This window comes from Musca domestica, unplaced genomic scaffold (assembly GCF_030504385.1).
Source record: "Musca domestica strain aabys unplaced genomic scaffold, Musca_domestica.polishedcontigs.V.1.1 2, whole genome shotgun sequence".
NCBI classification, from domain to species: Eukaryota; Metazoa; Arthropoda; class Insecta; order Diptera; family Muscidae; genus Musca; species Musca domestica.
The window spans coordinates 37,986,292-38,009,603 of record NW_026712249.1 but is presented as its reverse complement, the minus strand read 5'-3'; the positions used below and the strand labels follow the sequence as shown (position 1 = coordinate 38,009,603).

Sequence of the window (23,312 nt, the reverse complement as noted above, 5' to 3'; positions counted from 1 at the left end):
ATCTGTATTTTATTTGAATTAAAAATTAAATACTAATAAAAATTTTATAAAATTTGGAAAAAATAAATTTTGAAACAAAAAAAAAATGTAAGGAAGACATAATAATTTATATATAAAGGAAAAAATATATCCAATAAAAACAAAAAAAATTGGAATTCTAAAATAAGTTGTGGTAATTTTGTAGCTTAATATAAGGTATTTTTCTAAAAATTAAAGCACAAACAAAAATATATATAAAATAATTTTTATAAAATATGTAATGTATAGGGCGACCATGGTAATATTAAATGAGGATTATGAAAACGGTGTAAATGAGAACAAACTGACAACAATTGCAATAAACTTAGAGTTTAAGTTTTTTTTTTTCTATTTTTAAATTGGAGACTAAATACATAATAATCGTAATATGCACGTTATTACTTAGAGTCTGTTGAAGAAAGTCTACAAAATTTGGGAGAGATTTTAAAGTAACTATGGGTCTATCTCGCTTCCTTCCACCTTGATCAAAAAGCTTATCTATGACCTAGGAAATTTTGACGGAGAGTTTTTATCCCGAATTCAAAATCTCATCAACAAAGTTTGGAAAATGTGACGAAATTCTTCGAAATACCAGAGTTGAGTCTATATCATTTAGGGAACATGATTAGAAAACTGAAATAACAAAAATAGGTCGGGTTATATTCTGAAAATATTAATCAAACATAAATTGCTTTAATAAAAACATGAAAATGTAACTTAACAAAATGTGTCTACCGAATACCAGTTGGGACTCTCCAACGCATTATGGTTAAATGGTTGACAGCGTTATACTCGCTTGGCTAAGGCGGCCAAATTTTAAAGATTTTGCACGAATACCCTCTTTTTCACATTCTACAACAGGCTCTTAGTTAAACATAAATTTTTTATGGTTAAAGACCCTAAAAGAAATATTTTTTTAATGTATCAAATTGTTTAAAATTGAAGAAGAGTATAAAAAATGTTTTGAAACAACATTACACATAAGTCAATAAGATTTTTTACTTGAAAACATTTTTAAAAATTATTTTTTAATGAAATTGAAATCAAATAGTAGAAAAAGTTGTAATTGTTACGCATCGACATTACTCTTTCGATAATATGCTTATAAATATTTTTTTTTATATAAATATTTAATTTCTTTTTATCCATATATAAATATAAAAATATATATATGTGTGTGTGTGTTTTATATGTATACTTATAAGCCTTCTTATAACACACTCGTACTGCTTCACTCATACTTCCTTCTTTTTGTAAAAACATTATTTTACCTTAAATTTCATTTTTAACCGCTAATAAAAACCGAAATATAATTTTTATATTTTGCAATACATTACAATAATACATAAAACATGCACATTTAATTTTGTCTTTTTTTTTTTTAATGGGAAATAATACATCGAATCGGAAATGAGTTCTGAGGGAAGAAAAGAAATTGATTTGTCTAAAAAGTTTTTAAAACATAGTTTAAAATTTACAGATAAAGTTGCTCGGAAATACATTTAATTCGATTCGAAATTTAATATATTAAGTTTTTCACGGTTGTTTAAAATTTCTTTGCTCTTAGGAAATTATATTTTGAAAATTTAATCTCAATTTCCATAAAAATGTTATTGAATTGAATTTATGTCAGAACAAGTCGAAATGGTTTTCGTCACAGAACTGACTTTTTTGAATTATGGCGCCACATCATAGCATTATTTGTATTTAATATTCAAGCAGAAGAGGATCGATTAAGGCTCTATCCATCTTTAAAACTACATATGACTGTCTATTAGTGTTCCTGCAATATGTTTGATAGAACTTCCAAGGTATTGTATTAAGCGCCTAAAAGTATAAACAAAATTGGAACCGCAAAGCAGTGTTAAACTTCTTTCTAAGTAAGAAATAAAGAAATGATTATTTCTAATTTCTGGTGGCCTAATCCTAATGATACAAATCGAAATAAGCTTGAGAAATATTGGTATTATATTCCATTAAAGTATAGGCCGACATAAAATTACATTCTGTTTCAATATGATATCCGTTGAGTATGTTCTGTGTAGGTTCCCCTAGAATTTCCCTAGCAAGAGATTTACAAGTATCGACGTAGCCAGAAAAGTCTTTCGACCGACAAGAAAAATTTAAACGGTTCTAAAAATATCTTAAAATTTACCATTTCGGAGGGGACCCGGCGCCCATAGCAAGAGATTATCCTCATTGCAATTCAAACAATACATTTTATATTTTTCAAAAAAGTATCAGGTTGAGTGCTATTAAAAATTTAAGAAATCCCCACATTTGAGATAATTTATCAAATATTCCAATTCCCTGTTAGTTTTGGAACATCATCGGATGCGTGCAGCAAAATATTGAAGCCTTGAAGGGGGTCAAAACTTCCATAGCCAAGTTAAATGTGTATCCAAAAACTGACACAGTTAGGCCAGAGTATGCGAAGATGACGAAGGGATGGAGATGAATTAATCCAACAAGAGACATGGACTATTTGGCAGGTTGGAGATAGAAACTCTAACTTTCTTTTCAAACATAGATCCCATCATCCTCATCCTCGAGTTTGCCAAAAACTTTTCCTGCCTAAGGGGCCGATTACACATTATGTTAACGTCATATGTAGAGTGACTTTCATATTATTGATTTTTCATTTTTATAGCATATCCTGAGGAGCTTCCAAAAATTGTTTTAACTTAGTATATAAATAATATACTATACATTGAATACACTTGTATTTTACTTTTTAGTATATTTATATTAATTTGAAATATGAAATTTCTTTTTGGATTAAAAATTTTAGAGAGCACCTAAAAGCATGCTATAAAAATGCTAGATATAACTGGGTAACTAAATCACTCTGCATATGACTCTAACATAATGTATAATTGGGCCTTAAGCAGACCGCCCTGCTCACTGTACTATCTCTCTCTCTCTCGCTTTCCTCTGCAAACCTTGCCTTGTCTTTTTCTATCTCTCCTCTATCACCAACAACTAATTTTTCCTAGGGTGAATGCAATGGGCCAAAAGTCTCCGAGTGAAGCAGTTGACTCTAGCACCGCATCCTTAAACCACAACATGGCCAGGCCAGCTGCTCTCTTTTTTTGCTGTCAAAACACATTTATTTCCATTTTGATAACAAATTTTAAATGCCTTAATTTTTGCAAATTCTTTGTCACATACATTAAGGCGCCATAGAAAACGGAATATTAGCCCATTCATTACAAATCGGATTGCTAACCCATTATTTTAGCACTCAAAATAAGTAGCCATTCCTTGACCAAAAATTAGTCGACAGTTATTTTTTGTGGTCATGCAATAACAACGATATTTGGATGGCATTTCTTTGTGAATATAATTGATTAGTAATCCTATTTGAGGGTTTTGCTAGGATTACACCCAAGACTTTATTAAAAAATACCTTCACAATGACTTTCGATTAGGTTGGGACAGTGAATGAATATCGGATTTGAATTCTCAAAAAAATATATATATTTGGAACTCATTGATCTTCGTAATTTTAAAATTTTTATCTATACCCTGAACACCGACAATATGTTGGAGATATATGTCAATTGATTTTTATTTTTAGTGTTTTATAGCATACTTTTAGGCGATTGTTGGTAGTGCTTAAAATATGCTATAACAACAAATAAAATTTGAACGTCACTTTACATAAAACTATAGATTGATGTTTAAACTCGCCCATCAAAACTGATGTTTTGGCAAGAAAGTGTCAACGACATTAAAATTTTCCATGTCTGACTATCTAGGAAAACTTGGCAAAAAAGACACCTTCATATGAATATGAAAATGGTCAGATCTTTTCTATTTGGGATGATTACAGGAATAAATAAACTTCCTACAAAAAATTCCAGTTTGAATAAAACCTTCTTGAAAAAATTGCCTAAATCGACCACATCTCAACTCAGCTACCACTTCCGATTACGATGTCATAAATTTCCCATTTTTTTAAAATTGTTTCAAACATAATTAGTTATCGCCAATGTTTATATAAAAAGTACATGATGTATCACTTACTCACTCATTATTACGCATGATAATGGATGATGGCCTAAGATAAATTACCTATTAACTTGGTTTACTCACTCACTCATTCATTCGTCCACTTATCTTCTTTCACTTATTATTGAGAATATTAAAACTATTAATCGGATTATTACTGCCAGTCAATTCGCCATTCTTTCGCTCGTGCGTTGACGAATGGGATGGCAACTGCGGGTGTTGCTGATCAGGCGTTGCTGCCACTGTTGCCAGATGCATTTGCTGATGAGGGTGACGCTGCTGCTGTTGAGGCGGCTGCTGCGACATCACTGGCGACTGGTGATGAGGATTATGATGATGATGATTATTATTATTGAATATATTTCTATACAAACGATTGAAATAGAAATTCCTACTCATTACTGTTGTCCTTACCAATGAAGGATTTTTCAGTAATTCTCACAAGGATCCGGCGCTGCCATTACTGCTGCTGTTGCCATCATAATCATCGTCCTCATAATCGTTTTCGGTGTTGCGATGTCGACGACCACGGTAGGGTTTTGAGGATAAACTGGAAGAGGAATTTGTTGTCGGATTATTGTGTTCCTCCTCCTCGCTGTTTTCCTTCTTTTCCACACTACCCGACTTTCCCGCAGATGCCGTTGATCCCACACTATGAGAGAAATGCATTAAATTTGTATCGATAACACCATTTAAACTAATCGGTGGTGTTGTGGTAGCCAATGGTGCATTTTCACACGAAAAACGACTGGTGTTGCTAAGGCTACTCGTACTCAGCTGATCATCGAATATATCAATATTGACAATTGTTGCTGCCTCATAGTTGTTGGCTCCCAATTTGGTGGAGGAACAACTTCCATCGGCATTGCCGAAACAATTGTCCATAGCATTGTGGGTTAGATATTCTATTGAGGCGGGTGTTTGCTTCTTGGCATCATCACGACCATCATCATTGTAGATGGTATTATTGTGCGTATCTGCTGCTGCTGCTGATGCGTCCTGTGTTCCTTGAGGTGGTAGTGTTCTTGTTGTTGAATCGTGTGACATTTGTTGTTGCAGGTTTTTCCATTCATTGAGTTTTTTCTTTGAGGCCATAACTGATTTAGATGTTGTTGTTGTTGCTTTGCTATCGTGGTTTGAGTTCTTTACATCAGTCGCCGCCAATTGTTTTTTGGTCAACTTATTGTGTGCCTTTTCCATGCCATCTATGTTGTCACTGCCTTGATCCGATTGGAATTGAAATTCTGAAATAAATTAAAAACGGAATTGTGAATGTTAATGAATGAGATAAAAAGTTGTGAAAATACACAATATGTTAGTCATATTTGAAGGGACTTTGATAATTATGTGTCAAAGACATTTTTATTGTATACTTTTAGGCGCTCCCTAGGACTTTCAATCTAAACAGAAAGGGCATACATTTATAGTTCAAAATTTGTTGTAGGATCCTCAAAGTATGCTATAAAAATGTAAAATGTAATAAATGATAAATTCCCCTTTCATATGACTTTAACTATGTATAATCTGAACTTTAAATTGCAGATCTTGTTGACTTATAAATATATATTATGTAGCATAGTTTTAGGCGCCAAAAAACCACATAGCATTATATAACGTGTTCATAGACCACCCAAGAGGCAATTAAAGGAAACAAACACTGCCCCACAATGACCTGCGATCGGTCTTTTGATGTCAATTTCCCGATAATATTTTGAATTTGGGTTAATATTGGTATTTCGATTATACAGCTTGAGATGAAAAAAAACTGCAACCAACTCCATACTGCTGTCATTTCTAAGCCACTCGTCCGACAGCTGTTAAAATTATTCCAGTGATAGCTCATTATATGGTTTACAAGTGTACACAAGCATTTTGGTGAGAATTTTCCAGAAAAAGTTATTCGTGATGGAATTCAAGCGAGATAGAGTGATTTCTTTATATTTGGCTGGAAAACCACAAGTGGCTATCATTAGAGCACTCCAGCATTTAAATGTGAATAAATCTTTTGTGTCTCGTATCATCGCTCGTTACCGTGATACTGGTAGCGTAGCCCGACGCCAAAGAAGTGGACGGAAGAAAACAGCAGCATCAGCAGAAATGGTTCGAAAAGTAAAGAAGCGACTTGATCGAACTCCGCGTCGCAGTGGCCGAAAAATGGCTCGTAAGCCGAACATATCGCAATATTCCATTTGGAAAATATTGCAAAATGAGCTCGGGGTACAGGCATTGAAATTCCAAAAAGTTGAAGAACTTACACCGCAACAGAAAGAAAATAGACTCAAAATAGCTAACGAGTTGCTTCGCTTGTCCGAAAGTGGTGATCTGCCGAATTTCGTTGTCCAGCAGTTTGTAAACAAACAAAATGATCGTGTTTACTTGCCAAAGAGGTCAGCTGAAAATGTGGACCTCCGGTTGGCCACCAGAGCTCAAGCACCGGCCATGGTGATGATGTGGGCCGCCATAACAGCCGATGGTCGCTCTCCGCTCGTGTTAATCGACCGTGGCATCAGAATAAATGCCGAATGTTATCGCGAAAATACCAAAGAGGTCAGCTGCTAATGTTCACCTTCGGTTGGCCACCAGAACTCAAGCGCCGCCATAACAGCCGATAGTCGCTTTCCGCTCGTATTAATCGACCGTGACATCAGAATAAATTCCGAATGTTATCGCGAAAATATTCTGGAGGGTGTATTAAAGCTTTGGGCACGCAAACATTTTGGCCGAAGACCTTGGACATTTCAATAGGACTCAGCACCATCGCACTAGTACGCGCCACCCAATAATGGTTACAAAATGAGGTAACTCGCTTTATTTCCAGCCCACAATGGCCACCAAAATTTCCGGATACCAATCCGTTGGACTATTGTGTCTGGAGTATTTTGGAAGCAAAAAAATACCAAAGTGTAGATCACCTCAAGCAAGCTCTTCGGGGATGGGCCAAAATACCGCAGACCAATATTCGGACATCGTGTGGCGATTTCATTGGCCGTTTGATGATCATAATTCGTGCCAAAGGTGACCAATTCGAAAAAAATCTAAACTTACTCTAAAAGTTGATATCCTCTGCCGGAGGATGACATTTTTGTTTCATTCAATAAAATTTAAAAAAAAATTAAAAATTATGGCGTTTGACTTTGTTGCAGTTTTTTTATCTCACCCTTAGACATCCTTTCTATGGTGACATAGTAAAATGTAAAAAAATGGTGGTACCGTTATATGAGGTCCACAGGATGGCGTGAATTCGCTAGGCAATTAGATGGAAACTGCGAACTTCAAATTCCGAATAGGAAATATTTTTGATAATGTCGAATATATGAAGGTATGGGCCCTATACGAAACTATTACCCTCTATATCCAATTATCTTCCAAAGAAAGTGGTACCTATTTAAACTCCAAACACCAAGTTTGAGATAATCCTATTGAAAATGTAATTAAAGTCATCAAAATATCGGGAGGTACTGTTATATGGCGTTGATCTGTACCGGAAATTTTCAGAGTACGCCTTATGAACTGCAAGTAGCAAATTTGAAACAATTGCGTTGAAAACAGTGACATAAACCATTAAAATGCTGAATATTGGGAAGTACAGTTGTATGGGATCTATACTAAAACTTGGACTTATATTTACAGTTCTCTGCAAGAATGTTTCCTACATACTGCGAACAAATACTCCCAATTTGCAGTAAATTCGGTCCGAAATTGTGACAAACACCCAAAAAAAAAAAAACTTAAAACTGTCGGTACAGTTATATGGGGGACATGCCTAATGGCGGACCTCTATAGAGCACATTTTCAATATCAAAAATTCTACAGAATTAAAACACATCTGTGTAAATCTTTATTTACGTACTTCATTCCGTTCGTTCATATTTTTATAATTATATAATTCAAATATATCAAGAAGATCCATTACATTCCCCCTTCAAATAAAACTGATCTATTTTATTTGTTTAGTTTTGATTCTTTATTTTTTATTGTTTTTTTTTTATGATTTTTTGCTAATTTTTTATTGCGTTTTTTGAGATATTTTTTTTTAAATTTTTATGAATATTTTTTCCAAAATTTTTAAATTTTTTTCTAGTGTTTTTTTAGAGAGGTTTTGCTTTTCATTTATCGTATATTATACTATATGTATAGATTTATAATTAATGAATAAACTGGTATGCCTACTTAAATTGTATTTACAACTATACGATGAAAATATTTAACAAAAACAACAAAAAAGTTTTAAAACTTTTCTTTGATTAAAAAAAATACCACAACATAACTTTTTGTCTTAGAGCTAAGAGAAAAAATACTAGAATTTTTCTTAAAAGAAAATTATTGTGTTATTATTTAAAAATGTTATTTGGTAATAATTAATTATGGGTTTCTTTTGGAAATTAAAAGTATATTTATTTTTAAAAAATAATAAAAGACAGGATTAGACTCATAAATACTGTAGCGCAATTATTGTTTAACACATGATTTGACAATTTCTAATGTAATTACAAAAAAATATAAAAAACGATAATTATTTTAACTACTTAAATAAATTACTACAAAATAAAAAAAAATAAACAACTTGTATACATTTCAATAATATCTTATTAGAGAATAAAACACACACAAAAAAAGTTGAGTCATTGATTGTTTTTTGCTACCAAAAAGTAGAGCAGAGTAAGCTATTTTCAATAGAGAATTAGAGAGAGAGAGAGAGAGAGAGAGACAAAAATTATTTTAAACTTAAAAATATTTGTTGTTAAGCATAGATTTTTTGTGTGATTTTCTTTGCATTATTTTTAATTTGAACTTTGTTAAAATCATTAATTTCATTACATGTTTATTTTAATATATATATTTAATAATATATTAATATAAACTAGTGTTTTTTACAATTACACAGGGTGTGTCAAAATAGGTTTGTACGGATGCAGGAGGAAATATTCAACAAAGGAAATTATATCGAAAAATGTCAATGAGACTAAAAGACATTTAGAAACAAGTAAAAAAATAGCTAAGTTCGGCCGGACTGAACTTTTAATACCCTCCAAATTTTCGAAGAAACTTGAAAAATCTAAAAAAAAAAATCCGAAAACTTCCACTTAAATGAAAACCGTTATATGGGGACTATACGAAGACGAGGACCTGCATACGGCATTTTTTGTCATAGGCTGTAATGCCCATTACGAACTTCAAATACGAAATTCGAAATAATTTCGATAAATAATGTCGTAAAAATCATGAAAATATGGAGTATCGGGAAGTACAGTCATATGGACGTGGAAGTACATACGAAGACGTGGACCTCCATACGAAATGTTTTGCCATAGGTTGTAGTAAACATCTGGATCTTCCAGTACGAAATTTCAAACGATTCTGGTGAATAATGTTGCTGAAATCATCCAAATACCGAATATCGGGAACTACCGTTATATAAGGGCTATACGAAGATTTGGACCTGCATACAAACATTTTTGTCATAGGCTATAGTACCCATTATGTACTTCAAATACGAAATTCGAAAAAATTCCGGTAAATAATGTCGCGAAAATCATTAAAATAGGGCTATACGAAACGTGGACCGATATGGTCCATTTACGAACTTAACCTGCCTACTGCTAAGCTATATATGTATGCAAAATTTTAGGCTTCTATCTCAATTGGTTCGAAAGATAGCGTGATTACAACAGGCAGACAGACGAACATCGCTAGATCGACTTAAAATTTTACGCTGATTCAGAATATCCAGGGTGAAATGAAAAAAAAAAATGGCAACCAACTTCAGATTGCTGTCATTTCTAAGCCATTCGTCCGACAGCTGTTAAAATTATTCCAGTAACAGATCCTTATATTGTTAACAAGCGTACAAAAGCATTTTGGTGAGAATTTTCCAGAAAAAATGTTATTCAAGCGGAATTCAAGCGTGATACTGTGATTTCTTTATATTTGACTGAACCACAAGTGGCTATCGTTAGAGCACACCTTTAGAGCATTTAAATGTGAATAAATCTTTTGTGTCTCGTACCATTGCTCATTACCGTGATACTAGCGTAGCGTAGCCCGACGTCAAGGAAGTGGACGGAGGAAAACGGCAACATCAGCAGAAATGATTCGAAATGTAAAGAAGCTACTTGATCGAAACCGGCGTCGCAGTGGCCGAAAAATGGCTCGTGAGCTAAACATATCGCAATGTTCCATTCGGCAAATATTGAAAAATGAGCTCGGGGTAAAACCAATGAAATTCCAACATGTGCAAGAACTTACACCGCAGCAGAAAGAAAATAGACTCAGAAGAGCTAAAGAGTCGCTTTGCTTGGCCAAAGTGGTGAACTGCCGAATTTGGTTTTCTCCGATGAGAAAACATTCGTTGTAAAGAAACAAAATGGTCGTGTTTACTTGCCAAAGAGATCAGCTGAAAATGTGCACCTTCGCTTGGCCACCAAAACTCAAGCGCCGGCCATGGTGATGGTGTGGGCCGTCATAACAGCCGATGGTCGCTCTCCGCTCGTATTTATCGACCGTGGCATCAGAATAAATGACGAATATGGTCGCGAAAATATTCTGGAGGGTGTATTAAAGCCTTGGGCACGAAACCATTTTGGCCGCAGGCCTTGGACATTCCAACACGACTCAGCACCATCGTACTCAGCACGCGCCACCCAACAATTGTTACAAAATTAGGTTCCCTGCTTCATTTGCCTCGCACAATGACTACCAAAATCTCCGGATACCAATTCGTTCGACTATTGTGTCTGGATTATTTTGGAAAGCAAGGTTGGCACTAAAAAGTACCAAAGTGTCGATCACCTCAAGTAAGCGCTTTGCCGGGAATGGGCCAAAAGACCGCAGAGTAACATTCAGGCAGTGTGTGACGGTTTCATTGGCCGTTTGTAGACCATAATTCGGGTCAAAGGTGACCAATTCGAACAAATCTAAACATAATTCTAAAATTTGATGCTATTTCCGACATTTTTTGCTTTCATGCAATAAAATTTTTTAAAAAAAAAGAGTAAAAGTTATGGCGTTTGACTTTGTTACAGTTTTTTATCTCACCCTATATATTGAAGGTTTTATTAACAACCCTTTTTGTGAACCAAGTCTTATAAATTTTGGGGGAGATTTCTCTCAATAAAATATCAATCCAAAAAAAATGTTTTTTTAATGAATCCTAATATTGTTATTTTCCATTCCACCACGGTACACCCATTTTGCAACACCCTGTACATGTTTCGCATACATAGATATAGGCCTTTTAATACATAATTATTAATATTTATATATACTTTTTTTATATATATTATTTATATTTACTTATATTTATGAAGATGCTGCTGTTGAGTTTTCTTATTTTTTTTTTTTTTCTTAAATGAAAATAATGTGCCTTTCTTCTATGGTTGTCGATATTATTTTCTTTAAATTTATTTCATAAATTTTAAATATCTATTGGTTTTAACATAGCTTGTTGTCTTGTCTAAAATTGTTAAATTTAATATTAGTAAAAACAGTATTATATATATTTTTTAATTTTTAGTGCTCCCCATAGAGAAAATGAATACAATACAATTATGAATATTATAATTCCTTTTTTTGTTGAGTTTCGTTTTGTTTTTTTTGTTTTCTTATAATTAGAATTTATCAATCAAAAACCTAGTTCGTCGAAATTGAAAAATATAAATGATCACAACATTTCCTAACGATTTGTTTGTTTTTGTATTTTTTGTGAAAATTAAAAAAAAAAATTATAAATATGATGGCAGACTTGAAAAAATAAGTTTAGAATATATATATTTTTAATGGACTCAATTTTGAAAGTATTTAAAATTATATATAAAAAGTCCTGTAATTGAAGATCCTCTATGATTTGAGAAAATATTTCTAAATATTATTGAAAATAAATCAAGTCCTGATTTATATAAACATTAAAATTTAAATATTGTAAATGTACAATAAATGTATTTTTTTTCAGATATATTGAGAAAAGGAGAACATGTCGGTAAACTTGAAAAAAATCATTTTAGAATTGACTTATAATTAACGATCCTTTTTTTTTGGAGAAAATATTTATTAGTATTATTGAAAATGAATGGGTCCTGAATTTTCAGTTCCAAGATGTAGAAGAACAATAAATAATCGAAATAATCATTTTAGACTATACGTAAAAATTGCATACCCCTTCTATGGGGTCGTAGCAAAACTTAAAGTCACATTGAACATTTTTTTCATGACAAGTCTTTTCCCATTAGTGGTTCCAAATGATAATTTTCAATTGAATCGATTTGAAAATGTTACTCGATACCACAAAATATGGACAAATTTCCAAACATACCAAAAAATGTTTAGAACATGAAACTAAGTCCATATACAAATCGATTGAGGGTTTAGAAACACCTTACAGTACCTTAGTATAAATCAATATTTAAAAGTGCAAATAATTTTCTGAATGGAGGGTTTTGTCCCGAAACGGGGAGCAATTTCAAAGTTTGAATCCACATGGCTCATTTTCAGCACAAAATATCCAAATAGATACAATTTTTAGAATGATGCAGAACATAAATTTGATCTTTTTTAACCAGATTTTTTTTAATAAAAGGCGTGGCCGACTTTATGATACCCTATGCATATTTAGTACAGCTCCCGTAAAAAAAATAAATATTTTAAGTAGATCATACCACCTATTAACATTTGGCTTTAAGAGCAGTTATAGTTTGCCATAGAGTGCATGATATCACTTGGAGATGGATTATATTAAAAAATATATATCGGGCCCAAGCTGCACAAAATGGAAACGTATGTCCCGAAATGCACTCCATTTGGACTGATATTAGGCATTATTTGCACAATAAACCTGAAATCGGATTAAGGACATATTAAGGACAATTGGACTGATATAAGCCATAATTTGCACAACAAACCTAAAATCGGATTAAGGACATATATGGGAGCTATATCCAAATCTTAGCCGTTCTCGACAAAATTTGGCAACCGATTTACTCCGAATTCGATGTACTTGCTTCAGACTGAATTCGGTCGCACGCACCAACATTCAGGACTTTTGGACTGATATTGGTCATTTGGTGCATAATTAAGCCGAAATCGGTTGAAGATATGCTTAGGAGATATATCCAAATCTCAACCGATCTTGACAAAATTTGATACATTTATTTCAGAGCTGTATCTGATATCTGGAACCAAATGATTGATGGAAACTAAATCACATTTAACTTTGTCATTTATATAGCAAACTTTGAGGTGCTTCCAACTATTTTCGAATGAAAATACACGCTACACGATTTCTAGTGTAGCATAAATTAATACATTCATCATATAAGTATAGTATAAATTTAAAAACGTTTGTTATACAGCATTACGCTCAAAAGTATGTTAGATGTAATTGCGATATAGTAAATTTACATATGATTCTCACATCATGTGGTAAAATAAATAACCAAATTTGACAGATTTCACAAAAATCAAAAAGTACCTCAATCTGACACAATTCATCGATTACAAAACACCTCGAATCTAAAATCCAGGATTTAAATGTTATCACGGGAAGATTTCTTTCTATTCAAAAAAATTGTTTTGAAAGGATCTCAAAAGTATTCAAATTATACCAAATGGGTTGACAAACTTAAAGGTCGATTTTCCTCGTAGAATCGTAGGAGAGAAATTTAAGTTCAGAGAACTCTGGATTCAAACGGCTTAAACATTGTTTTATTTCATTTTTTGTGTAACCCAAAAATTTGATTTCGAAATATATGGAGTCTAATAATAGCCCAAATAAATCCAATCAAATGATCTGCGATTTGAGAATATTGCAACACCTTTGTCAAAGACAGAGATTTCTTGCTACAGTATGCAATAGCATACTTTTAGGAGCTGTGTTTTTTCTAAATTGAGTTCTCACTCCCAAATTATTCAAGCATAATAATTATTTTGGGCGAAACGAATGGTATTTCCCTCATTTAAATTTGTGGCTATATTGTATTAGCATTTGATCTGCTCTCTCTCTCTAAATGTCGTCAAATTGACGTCAATACAAATTGTATTTGAAATTATGGAGGAAGAGGAAGCTATATATATCCCATCAAATTCTCGCCAGATTGAAAGTGATGGAAAAAGTTAACATATATTTGCCAAATGCAGATCAATTCTAATCAGGAAAAAACTGCATACTTTAATACTTTAATTAAATTTTTTCTCTTAACGAAATTCACATTCTCTAATTATTGAAGCAATATAATTATTTTCGACTGAAATCTCGCTCCGAAGAGGCCATATAAAAGTCGACCAAGGCGATCGGCCGAGAATATCGCTGCCGTACGAGCCAGTGTTGAGAGGTCCCCAAGAACATCCCAAAAACGCCGTTCTCAGCAGTTGGGCATGGCTCGGTCCACTTTACAACTGATTATTCGCATTGACTTGCATTTGTTCCCGAACAAAATTCAATTGACGCAAAGAATGTTGCCTGCGGACAAGCCTCGTCAATTGGAATGGGCCCAAAGGTCCGTCGAATATGGGCAACCCTGTATTAGCATTTGAGATAGGGCTTTTCATTTTTGAATCCCCTTATTACTTTCTGTAGGCCCTTTCGGCCCGATTTCGTAAAAGAAGTTTACTTTAATCTGATTCATTTTTGCATTCATAAAAACTTCTGTACATTCCGTAGGTTTTATTATGGTCATATTTCACATTTAGACAATTTTCCAATGGTTCCCTTCTTTTTGGTTCTTTTACTATTTTGCTATTCTTGACAAAGCACCGCTAGTGTATACTAAAACCTAGAATTAGACCAAACGTTTAGAGCTATTCAAAATTACATTATTTAATATTTAACTCATTACTCTCTTGTTTAATCTTTTTCAGGTTTGACTTCCTTATATTTGAAATTGCATTCTGGAAACTACGGAACTTTTAGGCACATTACTACTGTCTTCCGTAGTTGGTTTCAGACCAATCTTATTAGAATCAGCACATGCTGATTAATCTGGTTACCAAATTACACAAATTGTTTTCAATAACACAATAAATATTTTCTCAAAATACATTTGGATCATTCCGTTTCAACTGCCCGCCGAGGATCTTCAAGGACTCTCTGAGAAGAAGAAGAATAAGAAGGATAATTATTTTCATTAGTATTCTTAAGATTATCACTATTGCTACTACTTCTATCACTTCTTACAGTATCACCATCACCATCATTATGACCATTGCTGCTGCCATCGCTTGCATAATGATGACGATGATAAACATTATTATGCTCCCCCTGCTCCTCCTCCTCCACCACCTTGATGACAACTGGCGAAGGAGGATTGTTAACCGCAACAAATATGTGGCCAAAATACACCACATACAGGTAATAGAAAAATATTAAACAAAAAATACAAAACAAACAAATGGCTAATTCTTATCTCTTACGTCTTTTGGTTTTCTTTTTTAAAGCCCCCGCTGCTGTTGCGTTGAGGGTTAAAGGTGCAGCACCGGCACCCCCAGCCGCCACCATTGCTGCCATGGACATGGGGAGTACAGATGTGGAGGCAGTTGCCGTTAGGCCAGCTGCCGAGATCAATGATGTTGGTACCAATGGTGAGGCGGCCGTGTCGTCACATTCATGATGGCGTCCACTGCCACCCAGCTCAACGCCACTTTCTTCAGCCGATGAAGTGGATGAGGAGGTGGCCGCTTCTATGGCAGCCATTAGATTGATTTTATGTTCCAATTTTTTGGTTTTAATTTTATGCTGTTGATGACCGCTGCCAGCTCCAGCGGAGGAGTTAACAGCCGAAGGCATTATGAAGACATTATCATCCGAAGTTGTGGCCGGCATGGGACCCTCACTGTCCGTGGTGGTCGAGTGATTGAGGGTATTCGACTTACCAATCAGGGGCTTCATGGTAAAACTTTCATCCAGCAAAGAGGGCAATGGCGAAGTTGAGGGATTGACAGCGGCAGCAGAGGCAACATTTTCAATTTGTGATTCACTCATGGCAATCAAGGGCCTCAGCTCATCATCATCCACATCATGGTGGCTGAGATGGGAGGAATGGTGATGATGATGTTGTTGCTGCAATTGTTGTTCCTTTTGTTTTTGCAATTCCAGCAATTGCTGTTGGCGTTTGCGTTTTTGTTTCTTGGTCATTTTCTTCTCCTCCATAATGATGATTTCCTCGGTGCCCGAGGAATTTGTGGAGGAAGAAAATTTGTCATTGGTTGTATTGGTGTTGGTGGTGTATGTGTCTTGAGAGCTTTGTTCCAAACTGATATAGGGATCGTCATTTTCGGTTAGCGATTTATAATCGGCCATTGAGGGTTCATCCAGGGCCGATGAAGAACGATTCGATGACGAGGGAGTTGTGGGAGAAACATCAGATTTCTCTGGAGTCACCCTGGACCGTTGTTCATTTTCATAGTGCAACGAACCGCAGAGAGCAAAGATGAGATTTTGTTCGGTAAAACCACGTGGCGGTGGTGTTATTTTACGTTCTAAGGCAGGATTTTCCTGGAGAGGACTTTCGAAATTAATCAAGCTAATGTCTTTGAGATTTGGACTGGATTTGTCGCTTAACAATTCCAGCGGCTCTAGAGAAGGCAAAGGTGGTAATGCATCCAAGGGTTTTAAGATGGGAAAATCATCTAAGGCCGTGGGAGAGTTTTTAGATTTCTTGGTGGAAGGTGCAGTTTTTGATGAACCCAAAGGCTCTTTTGCCTCTTTGGGAGTGGGCAGTTCGGGTAGTAGTTTTTCACTTGCCGTGGCTTTAGAAAATTTGGGTATTGCTCCTCCACTTTGGGAGGGAGACACCTGCGACTTTGTCGATTCCTGTTTGTTAAGATTTTGTGATATCATCTCCGCTCCACTCAAGGTCTTCCAAGCCGAGGCAACGGGTGGTGGTGGTAAAGTGGGTGTCATGGATTTTTCACCACTTGAAGTGGAGGGCTTTTTGTTTTTACCCGCACCATCCAGGGTGTCCTTTGAGGATGACTCCACAACACGAATTTTATATTCTTCTCCACTCGAACTGGATTCTTTTTTCGTGGTTTTGTCCTCAGCTGATTTGTCTTGTTTTGTAATGTTGGCCCAAGTGGTTTTCTTTTCGACTTCAACTTGAGTTTTGTTTATTTCTGATTTCGTTTCTTTTTCCTCTTTGGAAGGTTTCTCATTTTCGGATTTCTTTGTAGCTTCTTGTTTCTTTTTGGGTGAGGATGGCGGTGTGGTTTTAGTTTTCAAGGCTTCTTTGTTAGCATCTAAAGAGGGTTTGGGTTTTTCTGCCTCCGGGTCTTTTTCTTTCCTTTGCAGCTTAGGTTGTTCCACAACAACTTCGTCCTTTTTGGCTAATTTTAAAACAAAGGATTCTTTGGGTGAAATTTCTTCTGATTTTGTTTCTTTTTTGCTTTCGTTTGCCTTTTTCGGAATTTCAGAGATGCCTGGTGTTTTGTTGTTGCCTTGTTTTGGTTTTTCTTTTTCAGGGAGAGTTTTCAGGGGTTCTTCTTTCTTCGCTTCCTTGGTCGCCATTGTTTTGTCTTTGTCGTCTTTGATTTCTGATTTTTCTCTGTTGACTTTGAGTGAAGTTTTCTTGTGCTCGTCTTCTTTGCTGGTAACTATTTTTTCTTTATCGCTTTCGTCTTCGACCTTTTCCTTAGCCTCGGTTTTCTTTGTTTTTACCAAGGAGGTCTTATCGGATTCGTTCTTCACGGATGCATTATCAGTTGATGTTGATGTTTTCTCTTGTACTACGGCTTTATCATCCTTAGCTTTTTGCTCGGGTTTCTTTGACTTCCAAGCGTCTGCATCTTTTTCGTTCTCTTCACTGCCTTTTGTGGGTCTCTTTTCGACTTTCTTTTCGCCCAATTGTGATTTTTTCAATTTTATGGTGACAGTTGTCTCCAAAGATTTCTCGTCTTCACTTTCTGTATTACCTTTAGATTTCACTTCTTCGCCACTGCTCTCTTTGACACTTTTAGTTTTCTCATTTCCCTTCACAGGCTTTGCCGAAGGTTTTTCTTTTTCGCCTTCGGTACTCTCCTTTGTTACTTCAGATGATTTCATTGCCGACTTCTTGCTTTCTTCGCTCTTCACTGCAATTACTTCCGCTTTAGGACTCTCTTTTTGTGCTGTGTTCTGTTTACTCTCAGCTTCCTTGGTTTTGCTTACGGTTATGCTCTGCTTACTTTCGGCTACGCTCTTCTTACTCACAGCATCATCTTGTTTGCTATCAGGCTCGCTCTTTTTGCTCTCCGATACGACCTTTTTGATGTCGGCAGGATCAACATTTAATTTGGTAGCCTTTTCAGACACCTTTTGGTTAACTGTGTCGGGTTCTTCTTTAGATGTTTTCTTTGACTTTTCAGTCTTGTCTTTATTTTCATCTTTATTTAGATTACCTATAGCAGTCTTGCCGGTGTTCGATTCCAAACTTGTGAAGCCCTCGATATCTGAAGATTGAGTTGTTTTTGTTTGGATTTCTTTCGTGGCTGGTGGGTCATCCTTTGCAGTAATTTTCGAAGATTTAGTAGCTTCTTTCTTTTTGGGCTCCTCTTCCTTTACGCTAATTTTGTATTCTTTTATGTTTTCATTTTCAGATTTTGATTTTTCTTTGACTTCGCGAGTTTCCTCAACTGGTTGCTCTTTAATATCCTTTTTCTTTATGGCTTGCAATTGAGTTTTCTGCTCGGATTTAGAGTTTGGCTCAGGACTCTCTTCCCTCTTAGCAATTTTTTCTTGAGATTTTGATTTTTTCTCTTCCTTTAATTCATCACTTTTGGCTTTACGCTCTTCAATTTGACTGAAGCTGATATACATTGTCTGCTCCATATCTCGTTCCTTTCTCTCCAGCAAACTGTCGGCTAAATCTGTGGAACTTCCCTCAGAACTAAGAGAGGATTTTTTATTTGTCTCCATCTTTTCTTTTTTAGAGGTTGTAGGTTCTGTAGGTACCTCCACAACTTCCTCGGACTCAGAGCTGGAACCCGATTTTTGTCCCTTCTTTTTATTCTTTTTTGAAATAGCTGGCTTTACTTCAGGAGCCTTAAATATCTCCACGGCTTCTAAGACGGGTGTGGTTTTTTCTTCCTCAACGTCTTTCTTCATTTCCTCTTCTTGGCTATCCAATTCTATAAGGCTATCAGCCAAATCTTTGACATTTAATTGTTCCGTCTTTACCAAGTTGGGTTTGGGGGAGTCATTCTGGATTTTCTTGGCAGTTTTGGGGGATTCGGCTGTGTCTAATTGGGAGCTTTTGTTATCATTTTCCTTTGGGGCAGTTTTCTCGGATTTAATGGCAGCTTGGGGGTTTTCATTCTCTTTTAATGCAACTTCAGACCTTTTGACCTCTGAGGAGGTTTTACAGGATTTTTCATCTTCCTTCACCACTTTCTTAGTTTCTTCTTCCTTGGAATCTTCCTTAATTGTCTTCTGATTATCATTTTTTGGTGTAACTTTTTGAGTAGCCCTGACTTCTGCAGGTTCCTCTGGTAATTCTTCAGATTCCTTAGATTTCTTGGCCATTTTCAATATTTCCTCCTCCTCCTTCTTCTTTTGTTCCATTTCTTTTTTGTTCTTTTCGGTTTCCTTCAGTTTGTTTTCTTCCTCCTTTGCCTTTTGTAGTTGTTGTTGCTGCTGTTGTTTTTTCAATTCTTTTTTGGTTAAAGGCTTTTGTGTTGCCGGCTTTATTTCAGCCTTGACGGGAGTCATCCTCTTAAACTCAATTGGCTTATCATCCTCTGACTCATCAGTGGTCGTAGACGATTTCAAGGCCTTTTTTGTGGCGTTACTTGGTTTGGGACTCAATTCTCGTTCGGGAGTAGCATTTCTATCCTCCTCGGAATCATCTGTGGTTGTAGAAGTTTTCAGCGATTTTTTGGTCGATGGTTTGGGACTCGATTCCTTTTCAGAAGTTGATTTTTTGCTTTCACCAAATGGGTTGGGTTTTGTTGTCTCTTTGACTGCCACCTTCTTCTCTACCACCAATTCTCTTTCTTCACTTTTCCTCGATTTACTCATTGAGGTTTTATTTTCGGTTTTTGAGACCGGCAAAGTCTCTTCTTCCGATAAAGACTTGCTCTTAACACTCTCTTTTGTTTTGCAGGAAGAAGAAACTGTCTTCTCCTTCTCTGCTGTTTTTACTGACTGAGAAGATGATTTTGGGAGCTCTTCCTTTGTCAAGTTCTTACTCTTCTCACTCTCTTTAGTTTTCACAAGAGATGACATCGACCTTTCCATCACAGGCATTTGCTCTGAGACTTTTTCCTTTTTTAGTTTTTCATCCTTCTTTTCAATTTTCTCTTCCTTGCTCTCTACGCTAATCGTTTCCTCTTTTTTCTCATTTTTTGCAACACCTGACTCTTTTGCTACTTGCTCTTCTTTTGCTTTGGGCTTCTCTTCCACTTTACATTTCCTATTCAAAGAGGAAAGCTCTTCAAATTTACTCTGCTGCTCCTTGGCTCTCAATGTCTCACTACTGCTATCTCTTTGCTTTGATAATTTATTTTTTTGCTTCTCTTTCTTATTGAGAGCATCGTCGACCTCCTTCGCAATAACGGGTACAATTAATTTATTACTTATATTTTCAGGTGGTTGACACAACTCCTGTTCTTTGCGCGCATCCTCTTCCTGTTTGAGCCGCGTTTTTTCATCACAAAAGATGGCCACCACAGGGCGAAAGAGACTCTCATCGCAATTCTCATGAATCACAGTGTCTTCTGCCGCCAACTGCGAGACTACCTCATCCAAGATGTCGGTTTTAACCTCGGCCGTGAGGCACGAAGTCACCGTGGTGACTGTTCCAAGGGGATTCACTATCTTCTCTATGGACACATTGGGTTTCTTTAGCGAATCTATGGACTCATAACTAGAACTATTATCATACGAATGGATATTGGGTAAGGCCGATGCCAGGGCAGCTGCCGAGGCATTACGATTGTGGTGCAGATAATCCTTGTCCTGGTCATCGTGATCGTAGTCGTCGTCGTGTTCGGCCAATGCATCGTAAAAGGCAATATTATCACTAGAACACCCTGTCGTTTCACAACCACGACCTCCTAAATTTGTTGGTGTTGTTGTTGAGAAAAGCAAAAAAAGAGAGAAAGAGAAGAGAAAAAATACCATGAGAAAGAGCACATATCCGTTTGATTTTGGGGTTTATTTTAAGAGAAAAAAGCCAAAGGCATTGGTATTGGTATTTAGTGATGGGTTTTTGATTTCTTGAGTTGGGTATTTCGAATGAAAATGAGAATTTGCATTTGAAGTTGCTTGTTAAACAAAAGGTGGTTTTAGTTAATAGATTTGAAACGAAAAGCGCATTTAAAATGTAGTACGAAACAAAATATTTGATTTTTTTTGCCCACTTTAATTTTTATTAAAATTTACGAAATACGGTGCAAAAATCTAAGTTAATTATTGTTGTTGCTGTTTTTTTTACAAAAGAAACTAAAAGAGGGAAATTAAAAAAAAAGTGATTCTAAAAAAAAAACAAAATATTTGCAAAAAACATGTTAATTTTTTTTATACGAAAAGAATTTATTGTGTGTTTTTGGTGGTGAAGTTTTGGAAAAAGAAATAATTGTGTGGATGAATTTAGTTTTTTTAATTGAATTTTTATTCAGTTTTCGAGATATTGGTTATTATAAAGCGAAAGCTTCTTTAGCAAAATGTAAGACCTCATAATCTTTCATAATGGAAGCCGAGAGCGACAAATATTGGGTAAAATGTCAAAATCATTGGGCCTTGCTTCTTGAAAAAATTATCGTAAAGAATCAAGATATTTGGTCAGAAGTTCTTGTAAAAATATTCTTTAATCAGAAAAATTCTGAAAATATTCCCAAAGAACTCGAAAAATCTGAGATTTCGGATTTTTTTTTCTTCAAAAACAACCTATGGCTTTCGGCCAAGAGTTGTTGTAAAAATTAATTTCGTCAGGAGGTCCGTTTTAAAATACTCTTAAAAAACCGTGATTTTCGGTAAGGCGACCATAAAAAAATACTAGGGTTTTGTCTTGAAAAAGGTCCTAAAATAATTTTTTAAAGAAGTGCACAATTTTTATCCAGGACATTTCTCGAAAGTCTACTATTCTAAAATACAAGTAATGACTAAAGGGCCCCAAACTGCTTACGTCCCTGATGAGCCTTAAAAAAACCAAAAGGATTGTCGAGCGGGCCGACTTTTTGATACCCTACACCCTTTACATATTTAGTAGAGCTTCATATAACAAATAAAAAATATAACGAATCGGATGAACAATATATATCGGAGCCATAGTTAAAACCGACTTTCATAAAATTTGACATACTTGTTTCTAGGCTCGATTTGGTCATAAGTTTTAAATTCCATCCCATTTGGGCTAATATTACACGTTTGGTGGCCAATAAAATGCAAATCGTACGAAGAGGATCTCGATAAAAATTGGTGAAGGTATTCCTGAGCTGTATTTCATATATTTCCCCTAATATCGTTGTTACGGAGTGCATATTACGGCTGCGGAGAACAAAAATAACACATCGGATGAACAATATATATGGGTGCTATGGCTACATCTGAACCGATTTCGTTCAAATTTAAATAAAAGACAAAATTTTTAAATTTTGACCGATTATCTCCAATTTCGATAGGCTTCGACCTTGGACCAAACAAATATTTTTAGCAAAGTTTCATCGTTATCAAGCAATAAATGCGAGCGATACATGTTAACAAATATCCATGGACAGACGGACATGCATAAATCGACTCAGAATGTGATTCTTTGCGGATGACCACCTTGTGGTGTAGGGTATAAAAAGTGTACATTTTTATGGGCCATACGAAAACATGGATGTCTACCAGAGAAGGTGTTGCCTATGACGAACTTGAAACACCAAGTTAATTCCATTGATAAATGTAGCTAAAATCATAAAAATACCGAATATTGGGAGGTATTGTTATACTAACTGCCAGGTACAGTTATATGGAGGCTATACCAAAAATGTGGACATCTATGTATCCCATTTTCAATACCAAAAGTCTTGAAGATCTAATACACATCTGAGTAAAATTTTATCAACCCACTTTATTTCGTTCGGAAGAGAAAGTGATTTCCACCGAAAGACGAACATCGGACAATTTTACAACATTTTAATTAATATTCGAATTTCAGCAACATTTGACCAACTTGTAAATAATTTGGACCAAATCGCAACAACTTGGCTTGGGAAAACACCAGAAGGGGTGGAGGAACATAGACCATATTTCTGATAAGACTCATGTGTTGGACGACCTTGTCCACTTGAAGACCAATGATCGGTACCAGAATGTCGTTGAAACATAATCCGGT

General features: G+C 35.3%; 2 protein-coding genes across 4 annotated transcripts in view; both read right to left on the bottom strand.

Moving 5' to 3' along the window:
• Positions 1-4,146: 4,146 nt before the first annotated feature.
• LOC101888635 (uncharacterized protein DDB_G0289357-like) lies at positions 4,147-5,392 on the bottom strand. Its single transcript, XM_011292587.1, has 3 exons — positions 5,368-5,392; positions 4,475-5,276; positions 4,147-4,396 (listed from the first exon to the last, which is right to left on the bottom strand). Exons 1-3 carry the CDS (start codon positions 5,390-5,392, stop codon positions 4,147-4,149), a joined length of 1,077 nt encoding a protein of 358 aa, XP_011290889.1.
• A 3,037-nt stretch (positions 5,393-8,429) lies between these two features.
• LOC101887274 (titin) overlaps positions 8,430-23,312 on the bottom strand; it is an 84,497-nt gene continuing 69,614 nt past the window's right edge. For 2 of the 3 annotated variants that reach the window (XM_020035375.2, XM_011292582.3), the window contains one exon: positions 8,430-21,048. In XM_020035375.2, coding sequence (XP_019890934.1) covers positions 15,422-21,048 — 5,627 coding nt within the window. In that variant the 3' untranslated portion in view covers positions 8,430-15,421. The remainder of the gene's footprint in view (positions 21,049-23,312) is intronic. The other variant, XM_059122139.1, reaches the window with a different exon arrangement.

Coding starts and splice junctions, on each gene's coding strand:
- LOC101888635 (XM_011292587.1), bottom strand. CDS start 5,392: ATGTCTTTGACACATAATTATCAAA. Junction 5,277..5,367: donor TTTGACACATAATTATCAAA/GTCCCTTCAAAT, acceptor AATTTATTTCAG/AATTTCAATTCCAATCGGAT. Junction 4,397..4,474: donor AATGGCAGCGCCGGATCCTT/GTGAGAATTACT, acceptor TCGTTTGTATAG/AAATATATTCAATAATAATA.